The sequence below is a fragment of the Schistocerca americana genome, chromosome 9 (assembly GCF_021461395.2).
Source record: "Schistocerca americana isolate TAMUIC-IGC-003095 chromosome 9, iqSchAmer2.1, whole genome shotgun sequence".
Lineage (NCBI taxonomy): Eukaryota > Metazoa > Arthropoda > Insecta > Orthoptera > Acrididae > Schistocerca > Schistocerca americana.
This window is the reverse complement of record NC_060127.1, coordinates 2,647,940-2,660,028: the sequence shown is the minus strand read 5'-3', so window position 1 is coordinate 2,660,028 and position 12,089 is coordinate 2,647,940. Positions and strand designations below refer to the sequence as shown.

At 46.2% G+C, this 12,089-nt stretch overlaps 1 protein-coding gene across 1 annotated transcript in view; it reads right to left on the bottom strand.

The window, feature by feature from the left end:
- Positions 1-12,089, bottom strand: part of LOC124551186 (UDP-glucuronosyltransferase 2C1-like) — a 123,008-nt gene that overhangs the window by 17,865 nt on the left and 93,054 nt on the right. Inside the window, exons 6-7 of the mRNA XM_047126174.1 lie at positions 8,125-8,448; positions 2,175-2,360 (exon numbers count right to left, since the gene is read on the bottom strand). Of these exons, the coding sequence (XP_046982130.1) occupies positions 2,175-2,360; positions 8,125-8,448 (510 nt within the window). The remainder of the gene's footprint in view (positions 1-2,174; positions 2,361-8,124; positions 8,449-12,089) is intronic.

Below are 12,089 nucleotides of genomic sequence, written 5' to 3'. Positions count from 1 at the left end.
CAGATCTGTCACCAATTGAAAACGTCTGGTCAATGGTGGCCGAGCAAATGGCTCCTCACAATACGCCAGTCACTACTCTTGACGAACTGTGGTATCGTGTTGAAGCTGCATGGGCAGCTGTACCTGTACACAGCATCCAAGCTATGTTTGGTTCAATGCCCAGGCTTATCTAGGCCGTTATTACGGTCAGAAGTGGTTGTTCTGGGTACTGATTTCTCAGGATCTATGCACCCAAATTGCGTAAAAATGTAATCACATGTCAGTTCTAGTATAATATATTTGTCCAATGAATACCCGTTTATCATCTGCATTTCTTCTTGGTGTAGCAATTTTAATGGCCAGTTGTGAATGAAAAACGCTTTGTTCTTGTTAGGACCTGTCGTAATCAAATGTCAGTTAATAATATAGCGACGATTAATGTCTTCAAGGGATCACATAATGTAAAATACACATACTGTCTATGTAGAATTTTAAAATAGTGTAGTGGATAGAGGAAGAGAATTGAGATACCAAAGTTTTTTGTTTACATTCTGCCTTTTTCACATTTTATTTATTCACCTTCTCGTTTTCTAAAAGGTTCTGGGTCTGTATTATTAATTTAATAGGAGTATGTCATTCAGTATTAGATGTTATATATACATATAAGAGCTCTTTCTCTTAAGAGTGACTTTGTTACATTGTGTGAACATGCCGGGGAATATGGACCAACGAATTTGCAAGATTCTTTTCTACGTCCTCGCCTGATTAGATCGGAATTCAGTATTCAGTTATACATTCAAAACTCAGTAACTACATAAGATCCGTGACGGCACAGACGGATCACTGTTTCATCGTTCAGACTCATAAACACCATGCACCAAACACACAAAACATTTGACTGCCTCGGGCATGGATGTGTGTGATGTCGTTAGGTTAGTTGGGTTTAAGTAGTTCTAAGTTCTAGGGGACTGATGACCTCAGATGCCAAATCCCATAGTGCTCAGAACACATTAATTTTGAGTACTAATCATGATGCTGCCTCAACATAAGTTTTTTCTACAGGTTACTAGTTTTTAAATAGAAAACCGTTCAAGATATGCGAGGAGTTGTATAGGAGAAGTGATTTTAGTTTCATTTTAAAATTTTCTTTGCTACCTATCAGATATTTTATATTATTGGGCAATGATCAAAAAATTTTGTTGCCCCATACTGAACTCCTTTCTCATCCATTGACAATTTTAATGATGGATAATAAAGGTAATTTTTTCCTCTAGTGTTGTAAGTGTGGTGGATTATTTATGACGAATTTCATTTGCGAGTATATGTATTGTGGTGACGCAGATAAAATGCCTAGCTCCTAGAAGAGGACATCTGTGTGTGAACACCACATATTACTCTTACTGGTGACTTTTGTGCAATCAGTATTTTATCTTTCAATGATGAATTACTACAGTAAATAATTCCATAAGGCATTATTGAGTGGAAATAATAAAAATATGCAAGGAGGTACATTCGTTTGTTTTCAAGATCAGCACTGATAAATAGAGTAAAAGTAGCTGAACTGAATTGCTTCCAAAACTCAGGTTTATGTTTATTCTAGTTCAAGTTATCACAAATATGTGCAACCAAAAATTTGAAGCATTCTACCGTATTTAATGACGACTATTCATGCTCTGGTCAGTTGTTGGTATGACTATTTGTTGTAAAGAACTGAACATAGTGTGTTATTTCAAAATTAAGGGAAGGTCCGTTTTCAGAGAACCACAATAGTTCTCTGGATAATATAATTTACTATCTCTTATGTTGTTTTGCCTTTAGTGGAACTTATTGCAGCACTAGTATCATCTGCAAACAAGTACCAATTCTGCATGTTGAAAGTTGAGTCGAAGATTACTCACGCATGTAAGGAATTGCAGTGGACCCAGAAGTCAACCCTGTGGGACTCCTTTGCGATTTCTCCCCAGTACCCAAAATTTCGTACCTTTCCAACAGTGTTTGAATGACTAAGCGTAATTTTTTCATTCTGATTGTCAAGTACGATTCTAACTGGTTGTGTGCAAAGCCGTCAATTCCAAAAAAAACTTGAGTTTTTCTCAGAGTGTAAAATGATGTATGCAATCAAATACCTTGGGAAGCTCACACGAGACACGAGCAGTGCGCTGCAGAGAGGTGTGGTACGTATAGAGCGGACCCACCTGGGGCAGCGGCTTGGCTGGCCGACAGTGGAGGCAGCCCACCTCGGCGACGTCCGGGAAGTAGGCGCGCGGCAGAGTAGTGGGGCTGAGCGCGTTCTGGAGCACGAAGCTGGTGTTGCGCGCCAGCCAGCTGATGGGTGGCACGTCAGGACCCAGGTGGCGCCGCACGCACGGCTCCAGCAGCAGCTGCCGGCACACACTCACTCATTTACGTGTTCCACTGGTTATAGCTGCAACTGCTATCTGCGATGTGGAAATGACCAATTTTACAACTACACTAAGCTTTATAAACGGAAAATGTAGCAACGTGCTGACCTGGTCAAAAGCACTCCTCTAAGTAATGCAGAAATGACTGCTGGATGTCACAACAGGTGAATCTGCCAGAATAAAACGAGTTGCGGAGTATTCCATTGTCGGCAGAGAAGCAGTAACAGCAACGTGGGTCAGCAAGGAGACCTCAGTGACGTCATACGTTGACTGGTCATTGAATGACACCTGATTAACAAAACCATCAGGAGCATTTGAATCATTCTGAAGGAGCCCAAGTAGACTATTGGTAGTGTGATTATGAAGTCAAAAAGTAAAGGAATGAGCACAGCTAAACCGAGACCAGGTAGGCTGACTGATGCGGATCATTGAGAATTGCAGAGGGTAGCTGTAGGGCAATCACATGAAACCAGCAGAAGAGATTATTTGTGAGTTCCGATGTGCTTCCAGCAGTCCAGCTACCAAATTCACATCATTGTTGTTATTGTAGTCTTCAATGCAGAGACTGTTTTGATGCAGCCCTCCATGCTACCCTATCCTGTGCAAGTTGCTTCATCTCCAAATAACGATTACAACCTATATCCCTCTGAATCTGCTTACTGTATTCATCTCTTGGTCTGCCTCTAAGATTTTTATCCCACAAACTTCCCTTCAGTACTAAATTGATGATCCCTTGATGTCTCAGAATGTGTCCTACCAACCGATCCCTTCTTTTGGTCAGGCTGTACCACAAATTTCTCTTCTCTCCAATTCTGTTTAGTACCTCCTCATCTTCAGCATTCTTCTATGGCACCACATTTCGCAAGCTAGATTATCTTCTTGTCTAAACTATTTACCATCAATGTTTCGCTTCCATATATGGCTACAGTCCATACAAATACTTTCAGAAAAGACTTCCTGACATTTAAATCTATACTCGATATTAACAAATTTCTCTTCTTCGGAAACACTTTCCTTGCCATTGCTCGTCTTCATTTTATATCCTCTCTACTTCGACCATCATCAGTTATTTTGTTCCCCAAATAGCAAAACTCATCTGCTACTATAAAAGTGTCTCATTTCCTAATCTAACGCCCTCAGCATCACCTGATTTAATTCAACTATATTCCATTATTCCCATTTTGCTTTTGTTGATGTTCATCTTATATCCTCCTTTCAAGATACTGTCCATTCCGTTCAACTGCTCTTCCTTGTCCTTTGAAGTCTCTGATAGAATTATGGTGTCGTCAGTAAACCTCAAAGTTTTTATTTCTTCTCCATGGATTTTAATTCCTACTCCAAATGTTTTTTTTCCTTTACTGCTTGCTCAATATACAGATTGAATAGCTACAACCCTGTCTCACTCCCTTCCCATCCACTGCTTCCCTTTCATGCCCCTCATTCACATAAGGAGTTTAACAGAGTGCGATACAACGATCGGATAGTTCCTCACAAGGCACACATTTCTGTAGCCAGTGCTAAGCGACATGTCAGGTATCTGGAAAGATGACGAGTGTGAGGGTGTGTCAGCACCACAGTGCGTCTTGTCACGAGGCAACGCTTTGCTTACAACAGAGTTCTTCAAAGGGACTGGCCTACCAAGTGTCCGACCTGAACCCGCCTCTGGAATGCGTTGAAACATCAACTTCACTCCAAATATGGTAACTGAAGAAAACTTCACAACCCAAGATCGCGAAAAACGGATTTTATTGGCTGATCAGTTTTGACAGAGCTACGCTGTCATCATCGGATCTTATGCTTTGATATGTTTACAACATCAGTGTTACACGTCGCTTCACACTGCATATACACTTCCCACTACCACGAAGATCACTACACATTGGCATCTCAAATGTAAAAGTATCAGGCACCAACATAAACATAACTACATTGCGCCGACTGCGTCACTTGCCAACTGGTACCGAACAGGAAGACTTGCAGTTGGCGCAGTATAGTTATACGAGGGTTGCTCACAAAGTAATGAACCGCATTTTTTTCGTCAATAGTTCTTTATAAAACATAATCAGAATTACATGCACGAAAGAATGATGTTTTATCTACACACCCTATTTTTCCACGTATTCTCCATCCCATTCGAATACCTTCTTCCAGCGTGAAACCAGGGCGTGTTTGCCTGTCCATACCAATCATTATCCTGGTGGTGGAGACAGTGCTTCACTGTGTGAATCACCTCCTCATTGTCCTCAAAATGTCTTCCACGAAGTGACGACCACGTCCTCCATGCCCAGTGACTAACTGTACTTCTGTCGGCAGCAGATGCTCCATAGGCTTGGCACAAGTGTTTGTGAATGTTCCCAACTGTTTCTTTCTCTGTAGGGAGAAATTCAATAACGGCACTCTGCTTGTAACTTACATCACCTACAGACGCCATTTTGAAACTGTCCCGCAGATGCGCTATCTGACGGAAGTGGCGGAAACTTGGCGCTCTCACTCAGGAGACTTCAAACAATACACACGTAACGTTTCCTATTCGTAGCATTGTTTTCAGTAGAGAAGAAAAAATGTGGTGCATTACTTTCTGGGCAACCCTCGTAGTTATTCTACTATGTAGAAAATTATTTGAGGCATCGAAACGGTTCCTTTTGCGCAAAGCGAGGACCACAAACCATTACTCTTCAACTTGTTGCTGATTTAAATGCTAGATGTGTATAATAAAGTTTGTCATACGACAAATACCTTGTATTCGAGAAACGACTGCAGAAACTTATTCTAACACTGAAACATAAATAGGCTAAATTGGAGTTTGCTGGAAAACGTATGTCATGGAATTCAGGACGGGGTAAAATGAGCTTCAGTGATAATAAGAAGTTTAATTCAGATGGACCAGATGGATTTCAATATTACTGGGATGATCTGAGAACAGAGCAACAGGTAAGAATGAGCAGAAATTTTGGTGGTGGAAGTGTTACGATTTGGACAGATTTCTGACCAAAACGTGAATCACGCATTGCTTGGCTGAACTCTACTGTAAGCTCTGACACACAGACTGGGCTGCTAGAGGCAGAACTGATTAGAATGTATGAGGTCCTAGGGGACGGAAGTCTAATGTTTCAACAAGATAATGCATCTGTGCAGGTTTCTGCTACAGCCGAAAGTGATTTGAAGATGTCTCGCCCTCGCCCGCACGTAGCCCGGATATGAACCCCGTGGGATGCTTGCAAGGCGTGTTAATCGCAATGGAACGTCAGTTTATCGCAATAGGAGGCAATCTGGGGCCGTGCGTGATCTGAAAAGTGTGATACGAGAAGACTGGGTGACAGTTCCACTGCAAGAACTACAAACCCTAACAGAATCAATGCTGAAGACAATTTTTGAGGTAACTAAAAATTGAGGTTGGACAAGGGACTAACGATGCAACAACAGCAGAATGAGTGCCTTTATATCAATTTCTACGCAAGACATGCAAACTCCTTATTTTGTAACGCGTGTTATGAAAGAAACTACGTAATTCCGTCAGGTTTGGTTATGTGTTATATGTACACTGAAGAGCCAAAGAAACTGGTACACCTGTTTAATATCACGCAGGGCCTCCACGAACGCGTAGAAGTGCCGCAACACGGCGTGGCACGGACTCGAGTAACATCAGAAGTAGTGTTGGAGGGAACTGACACCACGAATCCCTGAAGGCTGTCCATAAATCGGCAAGAGTACGACGGGGTGGAGATCTCTCCTGAACAACATGTACAAGGCTTCGCAGATATGCTCAATAATGGTCACGTCTGGGGAGTTTGCTCGCCAGCGGAAATGTTTAGATTCAGAAGAGTGTTCCTGGAACCACTCCGTAGCAGTTCTGGACGTGTGGGGTGTCGCAGTGTCCTGATGGAATTGCCTATCGGAATGCACAATGGTCACGAATGGATGCAGGTGATCAGACAGGATGCTTACATACGTGTCACCTGTCAGAGTCGTATCTAGATGGGCCTATATCACTCCAACTCCACACGCCCCACACCATTACAGAGCCCCCACCAACTTGAACAGTACCTTGCTGACATGCAGGGTCTATGGATACATGGGGTTGTCTCCATACCCGCACACGTCCATCCGCTCGATACAATTTGAAACGAGCCTCGTCCGACCAGGAAACGTGTTTCCAGTCATCGGTAGCTCAGTGTCGGTGTTGACGGGGCCAGGCGAAGCGTAAAAGTTTGTGCCGTGCAGTCATCAAGAGTACACGAGTGGGACTTCGGCTCCGAAAGCCCACATCGATGATGTCTCGTTGAATGGTTCGCTCGCTGACACTTGTTGATGGCACAGAATTGAAATCAGCAGCAATTTCCGTCACTTTGAACTTTCCAGCCGCAGCGATGTCAGAGGTTTGATGTTTTGCCGGATTCCTGATATTCAAGGCACACTCAGGAAAATCCCCACTTCAGCGCCACCTCTGAGATGCTGTGTCGCATCGTTCGTGCGACGACTATAACACCACGTGGAAACTCACTTAAATCTTGACACATCCTGGCAGATTAAAAGTGTGTGCCGGACCGAGACTCGAACTCGGGAACTTTTCCTTTCGCGGGCAAGTGCTCTACCGACTGAGCTACCCAAGCACGACTCAAGCCCCGTCCTCACAGCTTTACTTCTGCCAGTACCTCGTCTCCTACCTTCCAGACTTAACAGAAGCTCTCCTGCGAACCTTGCAGAACTAGCACTCCTGGAAGAAAGGATATTGCGGAGGCATGGCTTAGCCACAGCCTGGGGGATGTTACCAGAGTGAGATTTTCACTCTGCAGCGAAGTGTGCGTTGATACGAAACTTCCTGGCAGATTAAAGCTGTGAGGACGGGGCGTGAGTCGTGCTTGGGTAGCTCAGTTGGTAGAGCACTTGCCCGCGAAAGGCAAAGGTCCCGAGTCTCGGTCCGGCACACAGTTTTAATCTGCCAGGAAGTTTCATATCAGCGCACACTCCGCTGGAGAGTGAAAATCTCGTTCACTTAAATCTTGATAACCTGCCATTGTAGTTGCAAAAAGCGATCTAACAACTGCGCCAGAGACTTGCTGTCTTATACAGGCGTTGCAGACCTCAGCGCCGTATTCTGCCTCTATACATATCTTTGTATTTGGATACGCGTGCCTATACCAGTTTCTTTGGCGCTTCAGCGTGCTTTTATAACAAATTCGATACAGTATGCTACAGTCCCCGTACAGTTATATTCGTAGAAACCCAGGTTTCACACTGATTCTCACTACTGTAGGTGATAACTCGGTCGTAAGCTAGCAAAGCGAATGAATGTGACGTCGTGAGAATAAGCGTAACTGTTGCGATGTCACGCGTGTTTTGTACTGTAAATAGGCTGTTTAGGTTTTTATGTTGGTAACGCCACGTAGCGCTCTGTATGAAAATCACTGACTGCGCTGTGTGCAGTCTGTGGTTGGTTTGCATTGTTGGAGTGTATGCTATTGTTGTGTTGGGCAGTCGACTGTTAACAGCTCGTAGCGTTGCGCAGTTGGAGGGCAGCCGCCAGCAGTGGTGGATTTGGGGAGAGAGATGGCAAAATTTTAAGAGCGGACGATCTGGGCATATATATATAAGAGGTTTTCAGCACAGTAATTCATAAATTTTTTAAGGGAACGTTTCAGTACGTATTGGATTTTGCCGAGTGACTTTTACCCGCCTCAATGGTGACATGGAGGGCCAACGCAGGTGGGCTGTAGCGGTGCTAGTGAACGGGTGAGTGACCCACCTTGGTGCTGAGGACCTGCATGGCCCTGAGGGCGACGTGGCAGGCGGCGTTGAGCAGGCGCTGCGGCAGGGCCATGCGGTCGGTGTAGGGCAGGCCCATGAAGGGCGTGACGCTGAAGGGCGCGGGGCTGGCGGCGGCCCAGCTGGCCGCCCCCGGGTGCGCGGCCACGGTGTTGAGGAGCGCGTGCGGCGCTCCCAGGCGGTGCGCCAGCGCCAGCAGGCAGTCGGGGAAGGCGCCGTCCAGCAGCGCCAGCGCCGGCCGCCGCCGCGGCGCCGCCTCCAGCAGCCCGCGCACCTCCCGGGACCCCAGCGCCGCCTCGCACACCTGCCGCAGTCGCGCCCCACGCTGTAGCGAGCGCAAGTAGCTCTCTCTGCCGGCCACACTTGTACAGGGTGTTCCAAAAAGCACGACTTACACAATTCACTGCAAGAATATATAGAGCTGGATTTAGTGTTATTTTGTAGGGAAACACATCACCTGTTTTTAACTTAAACTAAAGATGTGATTCTTGAGTTTCTCCTGGCGTATTTGATAATCAAAATATCCACGGGTGTACTGCCGGTCTACAGTGTCCAACGGGCACAATATTTCGGCGATCATACATGTCGCCATCCTCAAGTGAACTGACGGACTGAGCTCCTGTGAACGTGCCGGCACGGAGATCCGTACGCTATGGCTGCTCAGAGGGAACTGGGTTCGGTCGCGACGGCGGGCGATTTAAATACCCTCCGCCCGCGGCGCGCTCCCTCCGCTGTCTGCGCCCCGCGCCACGGTCGCGCGGTGGAACAGATTGCGACGGCGTCTGAGATGACGTCGGAGTAGTGGCTCTGTCCGCCGTGGTCGTCACAACTATACGTTTGCTCGATTTACTCTTGATTAACCCAATCGCTGGTTCCCAAGCCTTGCTGAGATTATAGCCACAGTCACGGTTTATGAGGTCGTTATTGGTGCGAATTTCGATGGCCTCTCTAACAACGCTGTCCCAGTATCTCGACTTCTGTACCAGAATCCTCGTGTGTTGTACATGGAGAACTTCGAGGAGAAATCCCTGTCGTCATCCGAATGGAAACCTACTTGCTTTTTCCGTTACGTGGACGACACGTTCGTCATCAGGCCACACGGTATGGATAAACTCCTTGACTTCCTTACACATCTAAACTCCATACACCCCAACATCAAATTCACTATGGAGACTGAAACAGAGGGTAAATGACCTTTCCTTGACGCCTTAGTCAGGAGAAGGGCTGGCGGCACCCTAGGTCATGGCGTGTATCGGAAGACAACGCACACTGATCTGTATTTGCACGCAGCTGCCACCACCCTTCACAGAGGAATGGGATACTTAAAAATCTAGTACATAGGGCGCGCACTATCTCTGACGCAGAGAGTCTACCCCAGGAATTCGAACATCTTGGAACTGTATTTCGAAAAAATGGGTACTCAGAGTGGCGGATTCAACGTGCTCTCCGCCCAACCACTGCAGCACAACCTGTGGAGATGGATGAAATCACGAGGGAGGAGGTAGGCACTGCGTTTATTCCATATACAGGCGTACTCTCGGGGAAAATCGCCCGCATTTTGAAGAAACACCGGGTCGGAACTGTGTTTTGTCCTCCGAATAAAACTCGTGCACTGGTGGGGAGTGCCAACGATGACCTCGGTCTGAGGAAGGCCGGCGTGTACCAGATTCCGTGTCAGTGTGGCAAGTCGTATATTGGTCAGACGATGCGTACCGTCGAGGATCGATGCCGTGAACACCAGAGGCACACTCGACTGATGTATCCGAGCAAGTCGGCGGTCGCTGAACATTGTTTGTCGAAAAATCGCGCTATGAAGTATGAACGCACGTGGATTCTGGTACAGACGTCGAGATACTGGGATAGCGTTGCTCGAGAGGCCATCGAAATTCGCACCAATGACGACCTCGTAAACCGTGACTGTGGCTATAATCTTAGCAAGGCTTGGGAACCAGCGATCGGGTTAATCAAGAGTAAATCGAGCAGACGTATAGTTGTGACGACCACGGAGGACAGAGCCATCACACCGACGTCATCTAAGACGCCGTCGCAATCTGTTCCACCGCGCGACCGTGGCGCTGGGCGCCGACGGCGGAGGGAGCGCGCCGCGGGCGGAGGGTATTTAAATCGGCCGCCGTCGCGACCGAACCCAGTTCCCTCTGAGCAGCCATAGCGTACGGATCTCCGTGCCGGCACGTTCACAGGAGCTCAGTCCGTCAGTTCACCTGATGATGGCCGAAATATTGTGCCCGTTGGACACTGTAGACCGGAAGTACACCCGTGGATATTTTGATTAAAGTAAAGATGTTGTATGTGGCTTCCGTTGGTTATCCTGCACACATCCTATCGGAAGTCAATTTCTTCCCGAACTCGCTGTAGCATTGCGGGTGTAACTTGTTCGGCGGAAGCGTAAATTCTTACTACAAGTTCAGGTAGAGAAGCTGCCACGGGATCTACAAACATGATATCCTTGATGAATCCCCGCAAAAAAATCGAGTGGTGTCAGGATTTGGCGCACCACAGCTAATCCATTGACCTGGTAAGTACAAGAAAATCCTGGACGTCAGCTAGGTAGTGTTGCACCATCTTACATGAAGTAAATATTTTGTTGTTGGTCATCCTCATCGACAGGTGGTAGGATCAAAAATTGTTGTAACATATCCAGGTATACTATCCCATTGACGATTCTCTCACACGAAAAGGGACCCGTGGTCTAGGGGAGCCAGCACGGTAGCTCAGCGTGTTTGGTCAGAGAGTTATGTGCTCTCTGTAATAAAAAAACTGAGTCAATCGATCAACATAAATGGATGTCTTACGACGTCCGCCCCGAGCAGATGCAACGAGCAATAGCGAACAAAATGAAATTAAAAAAAAAAAAAAAAAGGTGTAGCGTCTTTGATTCATAATCAAAAACGTCTTCGGTCCCGGGTTCGATCCCCGCCACTGCCTATATTTTGATAAATAATCAGCATTGGCGGCCGAAGACTTCCGGCATAAGAAGTCAGCCTCATTCTGCCAGCGGAGGAGCGGATAGAGGTTCAGGGCACTATCTTGTCCTAGGGGTGGGAAATTGCCCCTAAAGGCGGAAGAATCAGCAATGATCAACGACATGAGGATGCAGAAGGCAATGGAAACCACTGCATTAAAGACACGTAACGTGTATCCACAGGACATGTGGCCTGTAATTGAAGAAGTGTCATGATGGTCTCTCCATTGACAAAAGATTCCGGAATAGTCCCCCATTCGGAACTCGGGGAGGGGACTGCCAAGGGGGAGGTTACCATGAGAAAAAGATTGAATAAGCAACGAATAGATAACGTTCTACGAGTCGGGACGTGGAATGTCAGAAGCTTGAACGTGGTAGGGAAACTAGAAAATCTGAAAAGGGAAATGCAAAGGCTCCATCTAGATATAGTAGGGGTCAGTGAAGTGAAGTGGAAGGAAGACAAGGATTTCGGGTAATATCAACAGCAGCAGAGAATGGTATAACAGGTGTAGGATTCGTTATGAATAGGAAGGTAGGGCAGAGGGTGTGTTACTGTGAACAGTTCAGTGACCGGGTTGCTCTAATCAGAATCGACAGCAGACCAACACCGACAACGATAGTTCAGGTATACATGCCGATGTCGCAAGCTGAAGATGAACAGATAGAGAAAGTGTATGAGGATATTGAAAGGGTAATGTAGTATGTAAAGGGGGACGAAAATCTAATAGTCATGGGCGACTGGAATGCAGTTGTAGGGGAAGGAGTAGAAGAAAAGGTTACAGGAGAATATGGGCTTGGGTCAAACCCTGTTCAAGAATCACAAGAGGAGGAGGTATACTTGGAAAAGGCCAGGAGATACTGGAAGATTTCAATTAGATTACATCATGGTCAGATAGAGATTCTGAAATCAGATACTGGATTGTAAGGCGTACCCAGGAGCAGATATAGACTCAGATCACAAT